Source organism: Stomoxys calcitrans, chromosome 4 (assembly GCF_963082655.1).
Source record: "Stomoxys calcitrans chromosome 4, idStoCalc2.1, whole genome shotgun sequence".
Lineage (NCBI taxonomy): Eukaryota > Metazoa > Arthropoda > Insecta > Diptera > Muscidae > Stomoxys > Stomoxys calcitrans.
The window spans coordinates 126,189,748-126,214,190 of record NC_081555.1 but is presented as its reverse complement, the minus strand read 5'-3'; the positions used below and the strand labels follow the sequence as shown (position 1 = coordinate 126,214,190).

Here is a 24,443-nt window from a genome sequence, read left to right as displayed (position 1 = left end):
AATGCGCCCTTTATGGGGGCTATATCAAGATATAGGCCAATACAGCCCATCTTCGAACTAATCCTGCTTATGGACAAAAAAAAAATCAGTGCAAAGTTTCAGCTCAATATCTCTATTTTTAAAGACTGTAGCGTGATTTCAACAGACAGACGGACGGACATGGCTAAATCGTCTTAGATTTTTACGCTGATCAAAAATATATATACTTTATAGAATCGGAGATGGATATTTCGATGTGTTGCAAACGGAATGACAAAATGAATATAGCCCCATCCTTCTGTGGTGGGTATAAAAATCTGGGTATGTGTAATTCTCAAATAAAATCCAAATAGTCATAAATATTGAGCGTCACATTATTGTAGTGAAACGAAAAGTATTTCCGAGTAGAGTACGAGCCTGAAACCTGAATTTGTAACTATACGCCTAGTTATGTTAATGACACACCCAATTTGTATCATTTTTTTTCTATCAACCAACATGCAGGGGATGTCCCCTATGAATGCAATGCATTGCGTTGGCGAAAGGAAATTAGGAATTGGAGTGGGGGAAATGCAAATTTGTCCATGAACATTCCACATATCAATAGATGCTGTCCGATTCAAGTTTATGCTCAATGGTTAGGTGGCTCCTTTTTATAGCCGAGTCCGAACCGTGCGCCGCACTGCAACAACTCTTTGGGAAGAAGTTTTTACATGGCACAGTGCCTCACAAATTTTGCATTGGGAGGGGATAACCACCGCTGAACATTTTTATTCCCAAAACCATAGGAGAGGGGTATATTCATTTAGTCATTCCGTTTGCAGCACATCGAAATATCAATTTTCGACCCTACAAAGTATAAATATCGTCGTAACATTCTAAGACGAGTTAGCGATGTCCGTGTGTCTGTCCGTCCTTGTGTTCGTCAGTTGTAATCACGCTACAGCTTTTAAAATTCGTATTTCTTCTTTATGGGATAACCACCGCTTTAAATTTTGTCCGATGTTCTTGCCAGGATTCGAACGCAGACATTCAGCGTCATAGGCGGACATAGGCACGAATTACATATCCACATTCAGGAGCGAAGTGTCCCCATCCTTAAAAGATAATAGAGAGTTAAAGAAGGCGAAGCGGAGCGGGCCGGTTCGGCTATCTGTTATAAGAATTTGGATCTCAACGAGACCCGTAGACCTGACTTTTTTGATCGCCACCTTCAAATTGCTTGACATTGTGGTGCTCAAACAAAATCGTGCTCTAGCACGATGCTCATATTATTTCAGGGTCCGTCCGCTAAACTCCCTTCAAACCGTCATGTTTGCCTGCTACGGCATAAAGCGCCTAAAATAATAGGTATTTGAAAAGAAGGCCAATTTAATATCAAATTTTGAGGCCAAGTGTTTGAGGGTAGTCTCACCCCATAAACTCCCCCTAAACCAATTACTATTGCTGTTCAAATAAAAGGATTTCAACAATAGAGCACGATGCTGATATTTTTTCGGGCTAAGTGCTTGGGTGGCCGCCCCACCCTACAGACACCCCTCAAACTGGACACATTTGTGGAATATGGCAAAAGGAGCTCAACTGTGATATCTGTTTTATGGCCAAGGGTTTGGCTACTCCAATCCACCACCAAAACCAAGAAAATGAAGTAGATCTAATATCAAAATTTTAATTGGCGGACCCTTTCCTTACCCTATTTTCAAAAACGCCAGAGCTCGGAGATGGATGGGGCGATTTATGCGAAATTTAGTTTGTTTATAGCGCAGAGGTTCGCTTGTCCGACTGGGTTCGAATCCTGGCGAGAGCATCAGAAAAAAATTTTCAGCGTTGATTTTCCCCTCCTAATCCTGGCAAAATTTGTGAGGTACTATGCCATGTAAAACTTCTCTCCAAAAAGGTGTCGTACTGCGGCACGCCGTTCGGACTCGGTTATAAAGGAGGCCCCTAATCATTGAACTTAAACTTGAATCGGACTGCACTCACTGATATGTGAGAAGTTTGCCACTGTTCCTTAGTGGAATGTTCATGGGCAAAATTTGCAAAATTTTGTATAAAGACTCAAAAACAGAAATTTGATATACTTATTAAAAGTGGGATGTCTAGGGCGTTCGCCCCATCTCCAAAGCCCGCCAAATGCTAATTTAAACCAATAATGACAATATTAGACTCAAATGAAAGGTATTTGAGACTAGAGCACGAATCTGATACGTGGGGCTCTACCTTTTTCTCAAAAACATCCCCGTACCGGACATATTTACCGACCATAGCAATATAAGGCTCAAATGAAAGAAATTTGGGAGTAGAGCACCAATTTGATATCTATATTGGGGCGAAATATCTGAAAAGCCATACCAGCACCCCCAAAGATAAAATAAGGGAATGAAACAAGTAAGAGCGTGCTAAGTTCGGCCGGGCCCTCCACCATTGATCGCATTTGTCGAGTTCTATGCGCGGTATCTCTTTTTAGACAAATAATAATAATTGAATAAGAACTCTTATCCTATTGGAGCTATATCAAGTTATAGTCCGATTTGGACCATAATTGAATGCTGATTGACATTGTAGAAGTCATTGTGTATTATTTCAGTTCATTTGGATAAAAATTGCGCCTTGTAAGGGCTCAAGAAGCCAAATCGGGAGATAGGTTTATATGGGAGCTGTATCAAGCTATTGATCGATTCAGACCATACTAGACACGTATATTGAAGGTCATGAGAGAAGGCCTTGTACAAAATTTCAGCCAAATCAGATGAGAATTGCGCCCTCTAGAGGTTCGAGAAGTCAAGATCCCAGATCGGTTTATATGGCAGCTATATCAGGTTCTATATCGATTTAGGCCATACTTAGCACAGTAATTGGAAGTCATTACAAAACACCTCATGCAAAATTTAAGCCAAATCGGATGAGAATTGCGCCATCACTTGGCTCAAGAAGTCAAGATCCAAGATCGGTTTATATGACAGCTATACCAGATTATGAACCGATTTGAACCATACTTGGCAAAATTGTTGGATATCATAACAAAATATGTCGTGCAAAATTTCATTCCAATCGGATAAGATTTGCGCCTTCTAGAGGTTCAAGAAGTCAAGACCCAAGATCGGTTTTTATGGCAGCTATATCAGGTTATGGACCGATTTATACCATACTTTGCACAATTGTTGGATATCATACCAAAACACGTCGTGCAAAATTTCATTCAAATCGAATAATAATTGCGCACTCTAGAGGCTCAAGAAGTCAAAACCCAAGATCGGTTTATATGGCAGCTATATCAGGTTATGGACCGATTAGAACAATACTTGGCACAATTGTTGGATATCATAACAAAATACGTCGTGCAAAATTTCATTCAAATCGGATAAGAATTGCGCACTCTAGAGGCTCAAGAAGTCAAGACCCAAGATCAGTTTATATGGCAGCTATATCAAAACATGGACCGATATGGCCCATTTACAATACCAACCGACCTACACTAATAAGAAGTATTTGTGCAAAATTTCAAGCGGCTAGCTCTACTCCTTCGGAAGTTAGCGTGCTTTCGACAGACAGACGGACGGACGGACGGACAGACGGACGGACATGGCTAGATCGACATAAAATTTCGCGACGATCAAGAATATATATACTTAATGGGGTCTCAGACGAATATTTCGAGTAGTTACAAACAGAATGACGAAATTAGTATACCCCCCATCCTATGGTGGAGGGTATAAAAAGCGCAGGCCCAGTCCAGCTGGTAAATAATAATAATGGAATGTGAATCCTAAAAGGACCTATGGCTTTAGGCACCAGTTTCATAGTACTTAAAGAAACATTAAATTTTAAATAGCCACTTTAGGGAATAGCGAAGCACACCAGGCTAGCTAGTAGCCTTACATAGCTTCAATATAAACCAATCTTCCGATTTTACTTCTTGAACCGCAATAGGGCACAATTCTTATCCGGTTTGCACAATGACTTCTACTGTGGTCTTCAACATTCAATCCAAGTATGGTCCGAATCGGTACATAACCTGATATAGCTCCAATAGCATAGCAATTCTTATCCATTATCCTTTGTTCTTCCAATAACATAGAAATTCTTTTCTTTTATCCTTTGTTTGCCAAAAAAGAGATAGCCTGGCAAGAGCTCGACAAATGCGATCCATGGTGGAGGGCATATAAGATTCAGCCCGGCCGAACTTGGCACGCTTTTACTTGTTACTTGTTGTTTAAATGCAATTTTCCCATTTATAACTTTCTAAGTGGTAACACTGATTTCCAAATCAATGAAAGAATTTATTTTATTTATTTTAGTCGCACTTGGTAAAAATGTATGCATGTGGCAACTCTCGACGTAATGGAGAAGAGACATAAGCGCAAACATAAAATTTTTTGTTTGACTTTTTTGTTTAAATTGCCTTTGCATTGCTTGAAACCGACTTTACCTAAGACATTGCTTGAGACAGTGATTTTAGTTTGTATTTCAAATTCGGTGCGTAAAGATCGCCGGAGATCGTTGATTGTGTGCTCTGTGTGTTTGTGTGCCTATAGAGAATTTATAGTAAATTTTTGTGACTTGAAAACGAAGCAAAAATGAAATCATTTGTTGTGCTGTGTGCCTTTTTGGGGGCCATTGCCATCCAACAAGGCTCGGCCAGTACTGCCTCGACTTCTCATTTAGTTTGCTATTATGATGGCAATTCCTACGTACGTGAAGGTAAATAAATCAAGAATTAAAAAAAAAAAAACTTATTTGCCGGTGTAAAGCCCCATATGCAAGTGCTAAATAGAAAACAAATTTTAATTGAAACTGAAGGTTATTTTGTTCTGTCAAAATGTATTCAGAAATAAAGTGCTTTGATTTTATAGGTAAAAGTATAAGTAGCAGTGTAGGGTATTCTTTCCTATATATATTTTTTATTTAAATTATGAAAAAAATACATTGTTTGCCCCTTTTTTGTAAATGACGTGTACTTTTACTCCAAAATGCATTTAGATTTTTCCAGATTAACTACTATGTAGACAATTCTTTAGAAATTGTCTTAATTTTTAGTTTAGCGAAATGTTCAAAAGGTTATCACTCAACTGGTACACATTGCCTCCAATAATGTTATTTAAAATGGAACGCTTGTTTGAATTGTTTATTTTTTTTTTTTTTTTTTTGGTTTTGTTGTTTTTATTATTTCTAAGAAAAAGATTAAAAGCTTCTTATGGTTACTCTGCTTTATGATAATAAAATTAGCATGGTCATTATTTGTATTGAATTCATTAAAAAGATATACAGTGGAACCTCACACTAACGAATCTATTTTATCTTAGGTAAAGACAATGTCCAAGCTGCCCATATTTACAAAAGGCAATTATTTGAAGGTTTAAACAAAAGGTTTAAAATCTAGTAAAAGCTTTCTGCTTAACATAAGTTATAAAGCTCGACTTCACTTTTGAGAAAACAAGAGCGTGCTAAGTTCGGCCCGTCCGAATCTTATATACCCTCCACCATGGATCGCATTTTTCTAGTTCTTTTCCCGGTGTCTCTCTTTAGGCATACAAAGGAAAGGAAAGGATAAAAGAAAAGAATTGCTATGCTATTCGAGCTATATCAAGTTATGGTCCGATTCGGACCATAATGGAATGAAAGTTGGAGACCATAATAGAAGTCATTGTTTAAAATTTCAGCCAAATCGTATACGAATTGCGCCCTTTAGGGGCTCTAAAAGTAAAGTAGGGAGATCGTTTTATTGGGGAGCTGTATTAGGGTATAAACCGATTCATGCCATATTCAACACGTATGTTAAAGGTCATGAGAGAAGCCGTTGTACAAAATTTCACCCAAATTAGATAATAATTGCGCCCTTTAGAGGCTCAAGAAGTCAAGATCCCATATCGGCTTATATGGCATCTATATCAGGTTATGAACCGATTTGAACTATTCGTACCACAGTTGTTGAAAGTTATAACAACACACCTCATGCAAAATTTTAACCAAATCGAATAAAAATTTCGCCCTGTAGAGGCTCAAGAAGTCAAGACCCTAGATCGGTTTATATGCCAGCTATATCAGGTTATGGACCGATTTGAACTATTCTTAGCACAATTGTTGAAAGTTGTAACAAAACACCTCATGCAAAATTTCAGCTAAATCGGATAATAAAGGCGCCCTATAGACGCTCAAGAAGTCAAGACCCCAGATAGGTTTATATGACAGCTAAATCAGGTTATGTATCGATTTGAACCATACTCAGCTCAGTTGTTGGAAGTCATAATAAAATAACTCGTTCGAAATTTTAGCCAAATCGGATAAGAATTGTTCCCTTTAGCGGCTCAAGAAGTCAAGATCCAAGATCGGGTTATGTGGCAGTTATATCAAAACGTGGACCAATGTAGCCCATTTACAATCCCAACCGACTTACACTAATAAGAAGCATTTGTGCAAAAATTTCAAGCGATTAGCTTTACTCCTTCGAAAGTTAGCATGCTTTCGGCAGACAGACGGACGGACGGACATGGCTAGTCCGACTTAAAATGTCATGACGATCAAGAATATATATACTTTTTGGGGTCTTAGACGAATATTTCGAGGAGTTACAAACAGTATGACGAAATTAGTATACCCCATCCTATGGTGGAGGGTATAAAAATTAGGGAAATTGTGTCTGAGCCGAAAATCCTCCTGGGCGATAAGAAGTTTCGACTCCTTTAAGTCGCCAGGCCCTGATGATGTATCACCGGTTGAATTACAAGCTGTGTCTGATAGACTAGTTCCCTGGGTTAGGGAGATATACTCTGCTACTATAAGAATGTCATATATATCTGTGGGATGGAAAGACACAAAGATCATTTTCATCCCAAAAGCAAGAAAACCTTACCTATTCATGATGAAATGTCAAAGCATACTGAGCATCTTTCTTTTTGACACCATGTCTGAAATCCCACGTGATCTGTCAAATACTAATGCATGAAAATCCTAACCTCAAAAAAATCACCCTTTATATGTATCCTTGATCGTGGGCATATTTTATTGTAATAAAGGGTAATTTTTAGCTATTATCTCTTTGGAAACGCTGGTTTTAACAGCTGACGCAAATTTCGTGTTATGTTTCACTGTTAAATATCTTCAGTTTACACTATAATTCAACCATGAATCGTCTTACAAACGAACAACGCTTGCAAATTAAGAAAGTTCATCGCGCGATTCTTGTATTGATTTGTGTTCAGCGTCGAAGATCATTTTTGGCTCAATGGGTACGTAAATTAGTAGAATTGTCGATTTTGAAGTGATGTTCTGCCAGAAATATTGCAAAATCTACCAATGCAACCAGAAAAAGTCACAGTTTGGTGCGGTTTTTGGGCTGGTAGCATCATTGGACCGTACTTTTTCAAAGACGATGCGAATCGTAACGGTGAGCGGTGTAAATAGTGAGCACTACCGTGAGATGATATCCAACTTTTTTTGCCTTATTGAGAGACGAGTTCTGGGAACATTTTATTTCACGTTCGGGACCTGTCAAATGTCCATCTAAATCGTGCAATTTCTCGCCTTTAGACTTTTTTTATGGGGCTATGTTAAAGCTCATATCTATACAGGCAAGCCCGCTTCAATTGACCCATTGGAAGACAACATTGAAGCATTTATTCGTGAGATACCGGCCGTAAGGTTGGAAAGTGTATGCCAAAATTGGACTAAGCGGATGGGCCATTTGAGGCGCAGTCAGGGTCAACATTTGCTTGAAATAATCTTCAAATATTAAATTATATGGACCATACTATCGATTCAAATAAAGATTTCATGCTTTTTTTTTAATTTTATGTGTTTTTTTTTTTGAAAAACTATATCTCTTAAAAAATTACCCTTTATATTTTACATACTCCAATTGTAAATAAAGGACATATATATGTCGTCATCGACATTCTGAGTCGATCTACCCATGTCTGACCGTCTAGGGCCAAATCGGTTTGAATTTGGATATAGCCTTCCATATAAAACGATTGATGTGACTTCTTCAGCCCCTAGAGGGTTCAACTCTCAACCGTTTTTGCTGCTATTTCACACAATGATTTCTATTATGAAGTTAAATTTTCATGCTAAACTGATCTGAAACTATTTATACCCTGTTATAGCTTCCATATAAACCGATATCCCTAGTGAATTTCTGCGACCTCTAGAATACCCAATTCTTATCCGATTTGGCTGACATTTTGCACAATGACTTCTTCTATGATTTTCAACATTCGTTTTAAGTATGGTCCGAATCGGTTCATAACCTGAGGAAAGTTGACAAATGCGATCCATGGTGATAGGTATATAAGATTGGGCCTGGTCTTACTTACCGCGCTTCTACTTGTTTTTGTTTAAAGACTCAACATCTTATCAAAATGTTATTTTCACAAAAAAATGAGACCATCAAAATCCAGACTGACTGTGTCCCCGTCGTTTTTGGCACACATTCAACTTAAATTGTTTTGTTTATTTCCGAGAAATTTGTGTGTAAATTATAAGCCCATTTACAGTCTACGAAGTGATAATTAATTACGTCCGCAGTCAAGCGCTACTTAATACAGCATGCGGTTTGCTGCTATCTGGCTAGATATACAGAGAGTAACAATATTGAGTGTGCACTCAGGGATTATTGCATCGAATGAAAAGCACGTAGCCAATGTTATTGCCTATATTCGGTATGATAATTTTCGTATCGTTTAGATGTACACAATAATATTACACACAACATATTACATAAACAAAAAAATTGTTTTGATAGAGTGCCTAACCATTCTAGGATGGACCGCCTAATACTTTAAAGATGTATGCTTAAAATAAGCTAATTTTTCAGAGAAATGGTAATAAGATTTACGAATTCTTCATACTTTTATTTTCTATTTACTGTGGGATGTTAAATGCGTACAAGCACGGAAGGGGAATTTTTGAAGTTGTTTTTGTTTCTTAGAAATACTTTTAAACTTGTGATTGAAATCGTTTCATTGGAAGTATTCACTTTCAATTGCTATTGAACTTTTCAGGAACTGCTACAAATACATATATTAAAAATTTTAAACATGTGACTAATACTCAGGTGTCCGTTGGCATACAGCGCACAGTAGAAATAAATAGACCAACTTAATCTACAAGTAAAAGCCCACCACTAAATATTCTGCTAAAAATCTATGGAAAATAAATTTAGTTGAAGGGCATAATTTTATTCTACATGCCAAACTTCTATCAAACCAGCAAAAATTAAAGCTTCTAGGAACCGAACAAGGATGATCGATAGACCGGTTTACATGGGGGCTATATTAGGCTATAGACTGGATTGGACCGTATTTGGCACAGTTGTTGGAAGTGGAATTAGAACAATGCATGCAAATCATCTTTCGGCTCTTTTACGAGGTATGAAGGTTTCTTATGACATGTCAAATTTAGCACATGTAGAATTGTACAAGACGTGTGATGCAAATGAGACACATGTAATAAAAATCATCAAAATAACATATGTAATTTGTATATCCACCACTATAGGATGGGAGTATACTAATCTAGGCATTCCATTTGTAACGCATCGAAATATTGCTTAGCGACCCCATAAAGTATATATTGGGTTGCCCAAAAAGTAATTGCGGATTTTTTAAAAGAAAGTAAATGTATTTTTAATAAAACTTAGAATGAACTTTAATCAAATATACTTTTTTTTACACTTTTTTTCTAAAGCAAGCTAAAAGTAACAGCTGTTAACTGACAGAAGAAAGAATGCAATTACAGAGTCACAAGCTGTGAAAAAATTTGTCAACGCCGACTATATGAAAAATCCGCAATTACTTTTTGGGCAACCCAATATATTCTGGATCCCCTCGACATTCTGATTCGATCTAGCCATGTCTGTCCGTCCGTCCCTCTGTCGAAATCACGATAGCGGTCGGAAGCGTAAAGCTACTCACTTAAAACGTTGGGTCGTTGTAGGTCGTTGGGGATTGCAAATGGGCTATGTCGGTTCAGATTTAGCTCCCAAATAAACCGATCTCCCGATTTGTCTTCTTGAGCCCTTGGAAGACACAATTTTCATCCGATTTGGCTTAACGTTTGGCAACTTAGTGCTCTGTTATGACCTCCAACAACTGTGTCAAGTACAGTCCAGATCGGTCTATTACCTGATATAGCTCCCACATAAACCGATCTCCTGGAGCCGCTGGAAGCCACAATTTTCATCCGATTTGGCTGAAATTTGGCATACGGTGTTCTCTTATGACCTACAACAACTGAGCGAAGTACACTCCAAATCGGCCAAAAACCTTATATAGCTCCCATATAAACCGATCTCCCGATTTGACTTCTTTAGCCCCTGGAAGCAATTTTTGTCCGATTTGGGTGAAATTTTGCATGCGGTGATCTGTTGCGACTTTAAGCAACTGTGCCATGTACGGTCCAAATCGGTCTTTCACCTGATATAGCTCCTATATAAATTGGTCTCTTGATTGTCCTTGTTCGGTTCCTAGAAGCTTTATTTTGCTGGTTAGACAGAAGATTGGTATGTAGAATAAAATTATGCCCTTCAACTAAATTAAGTTTGTATAAATTTTTAGCAGAATTCATGGTGGTGGGTTCCCAAGATTCGGCCCGGCCGAACTTAGCATGCTTGGTTTTTTATTTAATTCGGCAAAATCTTAATGAATCATTTTGCCTACTGTGCAGCGCCAGTGTTTATTGAACACAAATGTTGTCATAATGTGTTTTTCTCATCGTTCTTTACTAGTGCAAAATATTTGCATGTACCTGTTGAGATTTATTTGCGGTTTTCATAGTAGATTTTTTCTACGTTTGCATTGTATGACAATGAACTGACGTCACAAACACTACCTTCCATCTGAGTTTCAATGAAAGTTAGTTTCTTTGCTATCACTGATACAAGTGTGAATAATGCGAGAAAAAAATAATCCAATTAAATCGAAGACCAAATTTATTTAATTTTTTTTTTAATTCTCAATTGTGATAAGAATGCATACCTTTACGAGGGTTTCCATTAATATTTCGGGATTAGAAAACACAAAAACTAATATTAATCATCGAAAATCGCCTTTCTGCTTTTCAAAATATTCCCCATTAAGATCTATACACCTTTGCATGCGTTAAAACCAATTGTCGAAGCACTTTTGCCACTCTGATTGAGGTATCTCCAACATGCATTCTGAACGCATCAACCGCTTCTTCAGGTGTGGAAAAACTTTACCTCTCATTTTATTTTTTACGTACGGGAATAAAAGGAAGTCATTCGGTGTCAAGTCAGGACTATATGGCGAATGACTCATCAAATCGATGTTTTGATTGCTCAAAAATGCAGTTGTTTCGTATTTTTGGAGCATTACGTCCGACCAATCGACATTAGCCTTTTTGAGTGTTTGACAAATTGCGGGGGATCCAACGCGAACAAATTTTTTTTTGATTTTTTCCAATGGTCATTCAATATTGAATGTATGCTGGTCCCACTAATGCCGAAGGTTGATGATGCTCTTGCAATATCAGTTGATATCAGTTAGCGCACAGCATCAATGGTTTTTGGAAAAACTGATTTTGGACGACCTTCACGAAATTCGTCTTGGAGTGAATTACGACCTCGATTAAATTCACCATACCATCGATAAACACTGCTCCTTGATGGAGCTTCATCGCCAAAAGCTGAATTAAGTTCATCGATGCACTGTTGTTGAGTTAATCCATGTCGAAGGTTATAAAAAATAATCGCACGAAAATGTTTACGATTTAATTCCATTTTTTGGGCGAGATTAATCTTTTAGGTTACTGTAAATAACACAAATATCGCTCGAATGTCAAAACGTTCTGAGTACGCATAACCTCAAAAATGTCAAGTTTACGATAGAGCTGTCAGTTGGCAGATAGCAACACAACGGTTATTCAATGCCAAAATATAAAAGGCAACCCTCGTATATTTTACAAAAACTCGATTTTCTGTAGAACCAATTTTTCTTCTTTTCTTCTTGGTAACACTTTCTTTTCAATACGATGGACAATTTTCCAGCGAATAAAAGATTTTATTTTGTAACTAAAAAATGGATTAAGGACAAATAAGTTTATGTAATAACAAACAAAGTTCGGCCAGGCCGAATCTTATAACCCTCCACAATGGATCGCACTAGTCAAGTTCTTTGCCTGGTATCAATTGTCATGCTATTGGAGCTATATCAGACCGATTCGGATCATACTTGGCTTTGATATTGGAGACCATAATAGAAATCATTGTGGAAAATTTCAGCCAAATCGGATGAGAATTGCGTCTTATAGGGCGGTAGATCGGTTTATATGGGAGCTATATCAGGTTATAGACCGTATTAGACTATATTTGGCACGTATGTTGAAGAAGGAGATATCATTGAACAAAATTTCAGCCAAATCGGAATGAAACTGCGCCCTCTGTAGGTGCCCTATAGGCAACAAGAATAATCGGGAAATTGATGGAAGCTATATCCGGTTAAAAACCGATTTAGATCGTATTAGAATAATTGTTGGAAGCCAAAACAAGAAGCTTCATGCTTAATTTTAATCATATCGGATAAGATTTGCGCCCACTAGAAGCTCAAGAAATCAAATCAGGAGAACGGTTTATATGGTAGCTATTGCAAAAATCGGGCCGATTTAGCCCAATTGATCTACACTAATAGGAACTATTTGTATAAAATTTCAAGCGCCTAGCTTTATTCCTTGGAAACTTAGCATGGTTTCAATAGACGGATGGACATGGCTAAATCGACCTAGCATTTTAAGACGATCAAGAATATATATACTTTGTTGGGTTTGAGATGAATATGTGGAATGACGAAATTAGTATACCCCTATCCTTTAGTGGAGGGTATTACTAAACTTAACAAGTAAAAGAGTGCTAAGTTCGACTGGGCCGAATCTTATATACCCTCCACCATGGATAGCATTTGTCAAGTTCTTTGAATGAATTTTTCAAAAATATAAGAGCTTCATCAAGTTATTGACCGATTCGGACCGTAGTTGGCATGGCTTTTAGAAGTCATAGAAAAATACCATCTCCAAAATTTCAGGCAAATCGAGTAATAATTGCGCCCTCCAGAGGCTCAGAAATTCAAATTGGGAGACCGGTTTATATGGCAACTATGTCAGGTTACTTGGCACAGTTGTTGGAAGTTTTACCAAAACAACTTATGCATAATTTCAGACAAATTGGATACACATTGCGCCATCTAGAGGCCCAAGAATTAAATCTGGAGATCGATTTATATGGCGGCTATATCAGGTTGTGGGCTGGTTTGGTACATACTTAGAACAATTGTCATGACATCAAGACCCAAGAACGGTGTATATGACAGCCATACCAAAACATGGACCAATTTGGTCCATTTGCAATCCCAACCGACCTACACTAGTAAGAAGTATTTTTACTAAATTTGAAGCGCCTAGCTTTGCTCCCTCAAAAGTAAGCATGCTTTCCACAGACAGACGGACGGACATGGCTAGAACAACTTAAAATGTCATGACGATCAAGAATATATATACTTTATGGGGTCTTGGACGAATATTGCGAGGTATTACAAAAGGTATGACGAAATTAGTATACCCCATCCTATGATGGAAGGTATAAAAACAAATGAAATTTAAGTAATATTTAATTGAAATTCCATGTTAGAATAAACAGTAAACAAACTGTTATCTATGAAGAAAATTTTAATTTTATCTAAGGGCAAAGTGTCATTGAAGTTTTATCTAAAAACAAAGAGCTATGAATCAGTGTCGTCCCGCTGATTCATAGCCAACAATGATCATATCTCGTTGCTTCAATGTTGCTTCAATTTAAAAGCCATTAGGGAATTTCGTAACTAATATAGGCTTATGGCTTTCTACGAAATCTGTATCGAAGTTTTAATAGTGGCTTTTGGAGAAGTCAACTAGGAAAATCCAAAGTTTTTCTGCATTTGATTTCATTTGTCTACAATATATCTGAAAAGGGCATGACAGGTAAAAATGATTAAATAATAGTTGACAATTATTTGAAACATGTCCTTTCACCGGCAAAAGAGATAAGTTGATTTAAGAGTCCGAAGCCTCCATTACGATGAAAATTGTATTCAACTGTCTGTACAGCTTATTCCATTCCAAATTTCGAAAAGATATCCGTATTGGCTTTGGAATGATTTGTTGTACCCTTCACCAAAGTATGAGGGGTATACTAATTTCGTAATTCTGTTTGTATCACATCGAACTCTTGATCTGAGACGCCACAAAGTATATATATTCTTGATTGTCTTGATATTCTCCGTCGATTAACCACTGTCCGTCCATCTATCGAATGCACATCTACTTTCGAAGGAATAAAGCTAGGTGCTTGAAATTGTGCATTAATACTTCTTTTGTTGTAGGTTGGCTGGAATTGTAAATGGGACATATCGGCCCATGTTTTTATAAGGCTGACATATAAACCGATCCTGGATCTTGACTTTTTGGGCCTCTAGAGGGCGCAATTCATATCCGATTTGTCTGAAATTAGGCATGAGATGTTTTGTTATGACCCCTTATAACTGTGCAGTGTATGGGTCATATCGATACATAACCTGATATATCTGCGATATAAACCGATCCTGGATCTTGAGGTCTTTCGTCGTTAGAGGGCGCAATTATCATCCTATTTGGCTGAAATTTTGCAGGAAGTGTTTCGTTATGGCTTCCAACAACTGTGTCAAGTATGGTACAAATTTCTTGTTTGAACCGTTGAGTGGAGCGGATGTATTGTTATTTCACTCCGCCAGAATTTTCCTGTAACTCGAAATAGGCAATTTTTTTGGAGTAAAGATTTAAGTCACTCAAGGATAGCTGCGATAGAAGTATCTATTAGGCGGTTGATGATCTGTATATGTTTCCAGTGGAGCGACAGATCTAGAGCCCGGGTGTAGGCTTAGAATAGACTCCAAAGACCCAACAGCCGCGGTGGTGGTATCAGGCCGTAGCATGTTGCCTGCTGAAACCTCGACTGGTGGAGCGGCTTCTTCAGGCTCCACTAGCCGACAGACGACTGGTCAGCAGGGGCTTTTGACGAAGACACATGGTTCTAGTCTAAAGGACAAGGCCGAACCTATTCTTTCTTTGCATGCCTTTAATTTGCCTAGGTCATCGGCCTTCCCCGGAATAATAGAAGACGCATCTCAGGTTTATTGAGAGGCTTGGTGCAAATAAATTGGGCTCGGGAATTCGCTGCGAAGGCCACCCCAAAGACTACACATCTAGATTCAGAAACTGCACCGCAGTCAGCCAAAAGGCTTCGGTCACCTGGAGGGCATCCCATGCCTAAAAGAACTAGGGCGAACAACAGTAAGATGGGTGCAACAACCTTTGCTAATGTCGCTAGGGACAGTTTGGTGATGGCAGTTGTCGACAATGGAGAAGTACAGGGCTGCTTACCTAGGAATAATTGGAGTGGGATAGTTCATGGACTGTCATCAGTATACTCCGATGTCCTTGCGGCATTTCCTGGGTCTCCTCCAGTTTGTGACGTTGCAGACTGGTATCGAGGCCGATACAGACTAATTGCCTTCGGCGGTCAACGCTCAATTGAAATGTATCGCTGTGCTATAAAAGAAATTACTGAAATCTGGCCAGGTGCGGCACTAAATTTAGTCAAGAAGGAAGATATTCATTCTAGACCAATGGCGCATGCTTGGATACCAAGGATTCCCTCAGACCCTGAAGCGATACTTGGAAGACTAAGGGAATGTAATCCCAATCTTTCAACCACCGACTGGAAGATTGATAGATTGAATGAGGCTGATGGTGATGGTGACCGGAGACATGCAGTAATCGAACTAAACTCCGGCTGTTTCGCAGACCTCAACAAGTCTGAAGGGCTTGTATCCTACGGATTCAACAAGTTGAAATTGAAGGTCTATAGAAGCGGTGAGGTTGGGGAATCGGGAGACGACTCAGCAGTTGTTGCTGAACCCTTGTCTGAGGAACTATCGACCACATCGCTAAAGTCTGGCGGATTGCAGGAGACTCAAAATCCCCCTGCCACAATCGAGATAGGAGGGGATGGCATCGTCAATGAGCAGCATTGAGCTGCTCAATATATAGAGGCTCAATATATCATAGTGATGTATAGGTTTATATGGACGCTTTATCCAAATCTGAACCGAAACGGTCGACTTCCACTATCCAACGACCTACATCAATAAGATGTGGGTTGTCATTCTTCATTCTTTCTGCCCCTATTGTGATTTGAAGACGATGTCAAGACAATCAAAAATATATACTTTATAGGGTCGTCGATCATTATTTGTTACAAACCAGATGACTAAATTTGTATACCCTCATAATATGGAGGAGGGTATAAAAACTTAGTGCAAATTGGTCTTGTGCGTCAAATGTTAACAGTTCAAAAATTTTAATAAACGATGCTAAAATTTGTCCATTTTTGACAACCTGTATTATACCCTGCGTGTATGAAAATACAATCGGTTTCTCAATCAGTTTTAAATTTCATCAAAACCGGGGCACTTTTAAGGGTTTTATGGAATTGTAGCCACATTTTTCTTTTCCGCCCATAGTGTGCCACTCGGACCCGGTAAAAAATGAAGGTGGTATTATTGAGCTTCTCTTATTAATATGAAAGAAGTAACCCAACAAAGGTTTCAATGACAATTTAACTTCGAGCATAATAAATGCATGATTTCATCTGAATATGTACAAATTGTGGTTGAACTTTTGAACGTATAATAAATTAGCTACATGTACGTCCAATACTATGCTTTCGTAAGAAAAACCAATTCAATGTTGAGTTTTAGCACTTCCAAGACTTTGATCAAATAAAAATAAATAAAATTAGAAGCAAATCGTCAAACATGTTATTGGGGTCATAAAAAGTGTTAACGCTTGTTAAGCAATTACCATATATTAAAGAATAGCTATGAATGAAGTCAGGCAAAAAATTTGTTTACTCACAATGAAAAAGTGACGTCAATTGATTTTGCCCATTTTTGCTCTTACAGGTCTCGCTAAATTGACTTTGCCCGATTTGGAGCCAGCACTGCAATTCTGTACCCACCTTGTCTACGGTTATGCCATCATCAACCCCACAAGCAACAAATTGGTGAGCCGTAATGAAAAACTTGACTTGGATGTGGGTACTGGCCTGTACCGCACCGTCACCGGCTTGAAGAAGAAGTTCCCTCACCTTAAGGTGTTGTTGAGTGTTGGTGGTGACAACGATGAAGTTGATAATGATAACAACAAATATTTGGCTATGTTGGATTCTACCGATGCCCGTATACCGTTCATCAACAGCGCCCATGCCTTGGTCAAGACCTATGGCTTCGATGGTTTGGATGTGGCCTGGCAGTTCCCCAAGAATAAGCCAAAGAAGGTTCATGGATCTTTTGGTAAATTCTGGAAGGGTATTAAGAAAACGTTCACCGGAGACTTTGTGGTTGATGAGAAGGCTGAGGAACACAAGGAAGCGTTCACCACCTTGATAAGAGACTTGAAGAATGCTTTGCGTCCCGATGGTTATTTGTTGGGTCTTACCGTGTTGCCCAATGTCAACTCTTCATGTAAGTTATGGGGTTCTTCTTTTACAATGCTTGGTATTGTTTAATTGATATCATTGTGCATTTTCCATTCAAGTGTTCTTTGAAGTGCCTGCCATTGTCAACAATTTGGACTATGTCAATTTGATGGCTTTTGATTTCCAAACTGCTGCACGTAATCCCGAAGTTGCTGATTTCCCTGCTCCCATCTATGAGCTCAATGAACGTAATCCCGAATCCAATGTCAACTTCCAAGTTCAGTATTGGTTGGACCACCATTGCCCTGCCTCCAAGATCAATGTGGGCATTGCTGCCTATGCTCGCTCCTGGAAGATGACTGAAGACTCTGGTCTCACCGGTCTGCCCCCAGTGTCGAAGACCGACAAAGCTGGCCCCGCCGGTTTGCAAACACAAACTGACGGCCTTTACAGTTGGCCTGAGGTTTGTGCCAAATTGCCCAACAATGCCAATGCCCATCTGAAGGGCGCCGATCAACCATTGCGCAAGGTTGGTGATCCCACCAAACGTTTCGGCAACTATGCCTACCGTGCCGCCGACGATAAGGGTGAGAATGGTATCTGGGTTGGCTACGAAGATCCCGATACGGCTGCCAACAAAGCAGGCTATGCTAAGGCTAAGGGTTTGGGTGGTGTGGCTCTTGTTGATTTGTCCTACGATGATTTCCGTGGCGCCTGCTCTGGTGACAAATATCCCATCTTGCGTGCCATCAAATACAAGTTGTAAACATCATAAGTTAAGAGATTGAGCGAAAAGTGTTTCCTGAAATTTTGTTTTTATTTAGACATTCTATCGTAAATAAATGTTGAAAAATTTAAAAAAAAAATGTACAAAATTCAGAGACCATTTTGTATTCTTGAATTGAAATTTAAAAACTTCAAAGTTGTGAATATAACAAAACTCAAAAAAGGGCTCACAAAGATTTAAAAAAAACTTTCTGCGACAAAACTTTCGACAAGATCTTACATATAAAAATCAATTTATGTAGGTTTATAGACTCAGAAACGGCTGAACCGATTTTCTTGACATTTTCACAAATGGTGCATAATGGTGGAAATAGGGTACTAAATTTTTTGATATGTGAAGGGGGGCGGACCCTCCCCCTTACCCTATTTTTCAGAAACGCCAGATCTCGGAGATGGGTGATGCGATTTAAGCGAAATTTTGTGTGCTCTCTTATAGTTACCTACAAACAAAAATTTGGTGTCCAAATTTCGGATGGGGCACCTAAGGGGACCGCCCCACTTCCAAAACCTACGAAATATATATGTAGTCCAATTACGAAAATATGGGACTTAAATGAAAGACATTTAAGAGTAGAAAACGTTTCCGATATCCAATTGTCGGACCAAGTGTTTGGGGGACCACCTCAACCCCCAGAACCCCCCTAAATCAGACATATTTACCGACAATGGCAATATTGGACTCAAATGAAAGGTATTTGCGAATGGATTACGAATTTGATATCCAAATGTAGGACCAAGTTTCTGGGGGCCCACCCCATCCCCAAAACACCCCCCAAAGGGTACAAATTTACGACCCTAACAATATGGGGCTCAAATGAAAAGTCATTGAGAGAGTAAAGTACGAATCTGATATCAATATTCGGGAAAAAGTGTTTATGGGCCACCTCATAAAACCACCCAATTAGGACACACTTGCTGACTATTGCAATATGGGGCTCAAATAAGAGGTATTCTAGAGTAGAACAAGAATTTTATATATATTTTCAGAGCCCAGTCGTCCCATCCCTCAAAGCAGCCCCCAAAACGGTCATGTTTGTCGACTATGTAAATATGGGGCTCAAATGAAAGGTAATTGGGAGTAGACTACGAATGTGATATCAACATTCGGGACCATCTGTCTAACCGACGTCCCACCCGCAAATAGGACATATTTGCTAACCATGACCAGTTGGGTCTTAAAGAGAGTGGAGCTCGATATTGAGAGTTTTTAGGGCCCATACCCCAAATTTGCTGAGTTTTGCACTAAAGAGTTTAAGGAGGCCACCGTAGCGCAGAGGTTTGCATGTCCTCCATTGACGCTGCAGGCCTGGGTTCGAATCTTGGCGAGGCCATCAGAAAAAATTTTTCAATGGTGGTTTTCCCCTCCTAATGCTGGCAACATTTGTGAGATAGTATGCCGTGTAAAACTTCTCTCCAAAGAGGTGTCACACTGCGGCACGCCGTTCGGACTCGGCTATAAAACGGAGGTCCCTTATCATTAAGCTTAAACTTGAATCGGACTGCACTCATTGATATGTGAGAAGTTTGTCCCTGTTCCTTAGTGGAATGTTCATGGGCAAAATTTGCAATTTGCAATTGAGAGTAAAGCAAGATGCTAATGCTATTTTCAGGGCTAAGTGTTTAAGCGATCACCTCACTCCCCAAAACACCCCTAAATCGGGCATATTTACCGACCATGTCAATGTGGGGCTCAAATGAAAGGTATTGGGTAGTAGAGCACGAAATTGATACCCACTTTCGGAATCAATTTTCTACCCTTTCCCCAAAAACAACCCACAAACAGCAATTATTTACTGACTGACGCAACATGGGGTTTAAATAAAGGTATTTGGGAGTATAACATGAATCTGATATCCAAAAGTGGGACCATGCATTTGAGGCACCGCCCCTTCCCCCAAACACCCCCCAAATAGTAAAAATTTACCGACCATGGTAATATGTGTCTCAAATGAAAGGTATTTAAGATTGAAAAACGAAGTTAATAAACAAATTTTGGGGCCAAGTGTTTGGGGGACGTCTCATCCCATCAACTCCCCTTAAACCAATGGCAATATGGGGGTTTAAAAAATGGTTTTTGAGGACAGAGCACGATGCTAATATTTTTTCAGGGCAAAATGTCTGGGGGACCACCTCACCCCACAAAACATCCCTAAATTTAACATACATATCTACCCATCTTGGCAATTTGGGGCTCAAATGATAGGTATTTGGGAGTAGGGCACGAAATTCATCCCCACTTACGGGACCACGTTTCTGGCGGTCCACACCACATCCTTAACTCACCACTGGGGCACTTCCCACTACCAAAATCCATATGAGAATATCTGGCTCCAATACAGCCTTTTAATTTAAAATAAGTCTTCAACATCCAAACTTAAATGACCATAAACCCTCCTAGCGAATTCATAGATGAATAAAGTTCATATGGAGATTTATATTGTTGTACTGTTTCTCAAGCTATATACACATATCATTTTCGTAGCATGGTATTTCACTAAAAGCTCTTTAATTGTCAAAAATAAATATTCAAAGAATAATTTTGTTCCATATAAAGTAAAAGAGAGCGCAGAGAAGCGGGCCCTGTCCAGCTAGTTATCTGGAAAATCAAACATCCTCTATTGTAAATCTTTTAAACCTTATTCACAAGATTTAAATCTAAAGCATTCAATGTTTACCAAAAGAAATCGAACATCCATTTGCTACGGCAGCCTCATGACTTCATTTTTCATTTAAGCAGAAACAGTACAAAAGCCAACAAATTGTAAGGCACTAAACCAAAGGGTCCATTGCCATGGAGTTTTTAAAGGAGTAGAACACACACATACGCATTTACTTGCACACTCCAGCGTAAAATCACTCGCATCCTCCTTATTGAGATGCACTCACAACATCCGTTGCAGTGTCACATTGAGGTCAGTTAGCAATTGTTTTATGGGTGACAGGACATAGCTCTGGAACAATTGCAGCCAACTTCAACTGATTTCATATCCTCGCAAATACCAACACTCATACAATACAAAAGCAACACACATCCACACAAAAACACATGAGCAAGACTATCGACTATATATCAGATAATCTTTGCATCAATGTGCTGTATGTGGTGGTGGTGATGATGGTAATGTTGCCTTAACCCATCACTTGGCAGAGATGCTTCTTTCATTGCCATTATTGCTATTGCTCTGCAGATGGAGTAGGTACTGTACGTATTGTTGGTATTTAGAGATAGTTGTTGGCTTCGATACCATTTTTCCCAGGATTAGGTAAATATTAATCTCTTCATAACGTTTGTTTTTTCAAACTATTGTTCTGAGGATCCATGAAGTATAAGAGGATTCATCATCTGTAATGCTGATAGTTATCCATCCTATGGTTTTAGAGGTAAACAAAACTTTGTTTTTGTGCACTGAATAAACAAATTATGTACCAAAGCAAACAAGGAGCAAAGAGAAGATAAGTTCAATGCGACCCATTATTGCCAAAATCTTCACCGAGATAAAACGTTGAGCCCCATTAAATGGTCAAATTAGATTATTCTCCATTATATTTGTATAAAGTCAACTAAACTCCAACAACACCTTCGATGAACGACATCTTTGGCGTAGCGCATCTTCGATTCGGCTGTACTGAACTTTTGACAATTTTTCCTTGTTTCTTTGCTAGTCCAACTGCCATTGCTCATATTATGGGTGCTACTCTTTGATTTGTTTTTTTTTGTTCTTATTGTTGTTTTCGATTTGCAAAACTTGCCAAAGCAACCACATGTTGGCATCGATGTCTTCTGTCCTCCAACATTCCCATACCACCAAGCCAGAAGACAAAGAACAAACACAACAGGCGATTGAAAGAAACCAGCAAGAGGCATATCACTGTTGTTAGCCACACCCCCTTCTATTGTGCATCCTTGTAGGTCCATTGTTCCATGTGGACCGAAAGAAGTCTCCTTTAATGGGTGTTATGCAACGAAAACATAGAACTGGCAAACATTAGCTATGGAACTTCCGTTGTCAGCTAAGCATAACGAGATTGTCCACATGGATAAAACAGTGGATAGGCTAGTGAAGTTTACACATTTCGATGGACAGAGCACAAAAATTTGGAAAATAAAGGTCGAAATCAACAACAAAAGCATTTTAACGGGATTTCTCTAATTATAAAAAACATTGAGTTATATTAGATCCCATGACATTTTTGCCGAATTTGGTCTACATCGTATCATGTTTAGACAAAGCTGCTATATAGACCGATCTCCCGATGTAAAGTTTTTAGTCCATAAAAGACTCATTTATTACTCGATATGAGTGAAGTATGGAACACTGGTTTTTAAGAGGACTAATACAGCTCGCCGTTCCAAACTTCAGGAAAATCGGAAAAAATCGACTTCTATGGCTTCGGTTTGGCTTCGGTTTAGATGTCGTGTGAACTAGTATAGCTCTTTGTTACAAATGTTATCGAAATCAAGCAATAAATGTCCTCGGGCCCGAAATCTCATTTTTTTCATAAGCCCCTACAACAAAAAAAAAAAAACATTTACTTAATATTTTATGACCATTTAGCTAAGAAGGCTCGATTTCATGATTTTGGCATAAAATCGCACCTGGTGTCGAAAGTATTAGGATATTGCCACCATAGGATAGGGGTATGCTAATCTAGTCACTCCGTTTGTAACACTTCGAAACATTTGTCTAAGATCCATATTCCTGATCGTCTCGACGGTCTGAGTCGATCTACCCATGTCAGTCCGTCCGTTCGCCTGTCCAAATCACGATAGAGGCCGAACAGCTAGTCGCTTGCAATTTTGCACAGATACTTTATATCGATGTAGGTCGTTGGGGATTGCAAATGGGCCATATCGGTTCAGATACAAATATAGCTCCCATATAAACCGATTTCCCAATTAGACTTCTTGAGTCCCTGGAAGCCGCAGTTTTTGTACGATTTGGCTGAAATTTTGCATGTAGCGTTCCGTAATGACTTTCTACAACTGTCCAATTTGGCTAAAATTATGCATGTAATGTCCTGTTACGACCTCCACCAATTGTGCTAAGTTCGGTCCAAATCGGTCTATAACCTCATGTGGCCCCCATTTAAACCGATCGCCCGATTTGATTTTTTGAGACCTTACAAGCCGCAATTTTTATCCAATTTGGCTGAAATTTTGTAATCGGCTAGTTGTGCGCTCTAAAAACTATAAAGTAACCTCTAAAAAGAAAATTTTAAGTGACAAATTCCGTGCTACTAACAAAATCCCTAAATATTTTCAATACCACTCCCCTAAGTTTGATCATATCTGGTATTGTGTCTCCACCTAAGTGCCGGTATATGTTAGACGCGAAAGGAAATGCTTCAACGTCTCATCATTTTTTCCGCATGCCCTACACATGCTATCACTTGCCGCACCGATTTTACATACGTGAACTCGTAGTCCTGTGTGTCCCGTTATGATACCAATAGCTATACTGACCTCCTTCTTACTTCCTTTCAGTAACAGCCTCATCTTCTTACGATCTGGATCCCCCCTAGTATTTTCGCCGTCCTACCCACTGTTTCGCTGTTCCACAATGTTGCATGCGCATTCGTCGCTCATTCCCTGAACTCGGACTGCGTCGACCCAAAAGGCTTCGGATTAACCAAGTTTATTGGCGGCAGTCCTCGGGCCTTCACCGCCAAATCGTCTGCCCTTTCATTTCCCATTACTCCGTTATGGCTCGGCACCCAAACGATGCGGATATTCCCATCCTCAAGTAGGCGTTAATTTCCTTCTTACACTGCAAGACTCCTCGTGACCATACCGTCCTGGTTGTTATTGCCCTTATGGCAATTTTACTGTCGGTAAAGATGTTCAAACTCGAAGATCAAGCATTAGCACCACACCACTTCACGCATTACGTGATCGCCCCGATCTCCGCCTGCAGGACCGTATTATGGTCAGGCAGTCTGAAACAGATCTCAGTCCCTGGGTTCTCAATGTACACCCCAGGCCCACTCTATCCTCTAGCTTTGATCCATCCGTGCAATATGATCTTCCAGATGGCAATACTCAAGACTGTGCCGATGGCAGCAGTGCCTGGCACTTGTCTTCAAGGTTCATCTCAGGTTTCCAATCGGAAACCTCTTCCCTTCCTTCCAGGTTTCCTATCGTCACCTGGATTATACCGCGATGGTGTTAGCTGCTCAC

At 39.2% G+C, this 24,443-nt stretch overlaps 1 protein-coding gene across 1 annotated transcript; it reads left to right on the top strand.

The window, feature by feature from the left end:
- Nucleotides 1-4,430: 4,430 nt before the first annotated feature.
- On the top strand, nt 4,431-18,342 carry LOC106088469 (chitinase-like protein Idgf4). The gene is made up of 3 exons (XM_013253991.2): nt 4,431-4,680; nt 16,965-17,525; nt 17,599-18,342. Exons 1-3 carry the CDS (start codon nt 4,557-4,559, stop codon nt 18,243-18,245), a joined length of 1,332 nt encoding a protein of 443 aa, XP_013109445.1. The 5' UTR covers nt 4,431-4,556; the 3' UTR covers nt 18,246-18,342.
- The last annotated feature ends 6,101 nt before the right edge of the window (nt 18,343-24,443 follow it).

Excerpts from the sequence above, each read along its gene's own strand:
- LOC106088469 (XM_013253991.2), top strand. The coding sequence starts at position 4,557 with ATGAAATCATTTGTTGTGCTGTGTGCCTTTTTGGGGGCCATTGCCATC. Across the intron at positions 4,681-16,964 it reads CAATTCCTACGTACGTGAAG|GTCTCGCTAAATTGACTTTG; the intron begins GTAAATAAATCA and ends TTGCTCTTACAG. Across the intron at positions 17,526-17,598 it reads GCCCAATGTCAACTCTTCAT|TGTTCTTTGAAGTGCCTGCC; the intron begins GTAAGTTATGGG and ends TTTCCATTCAAG.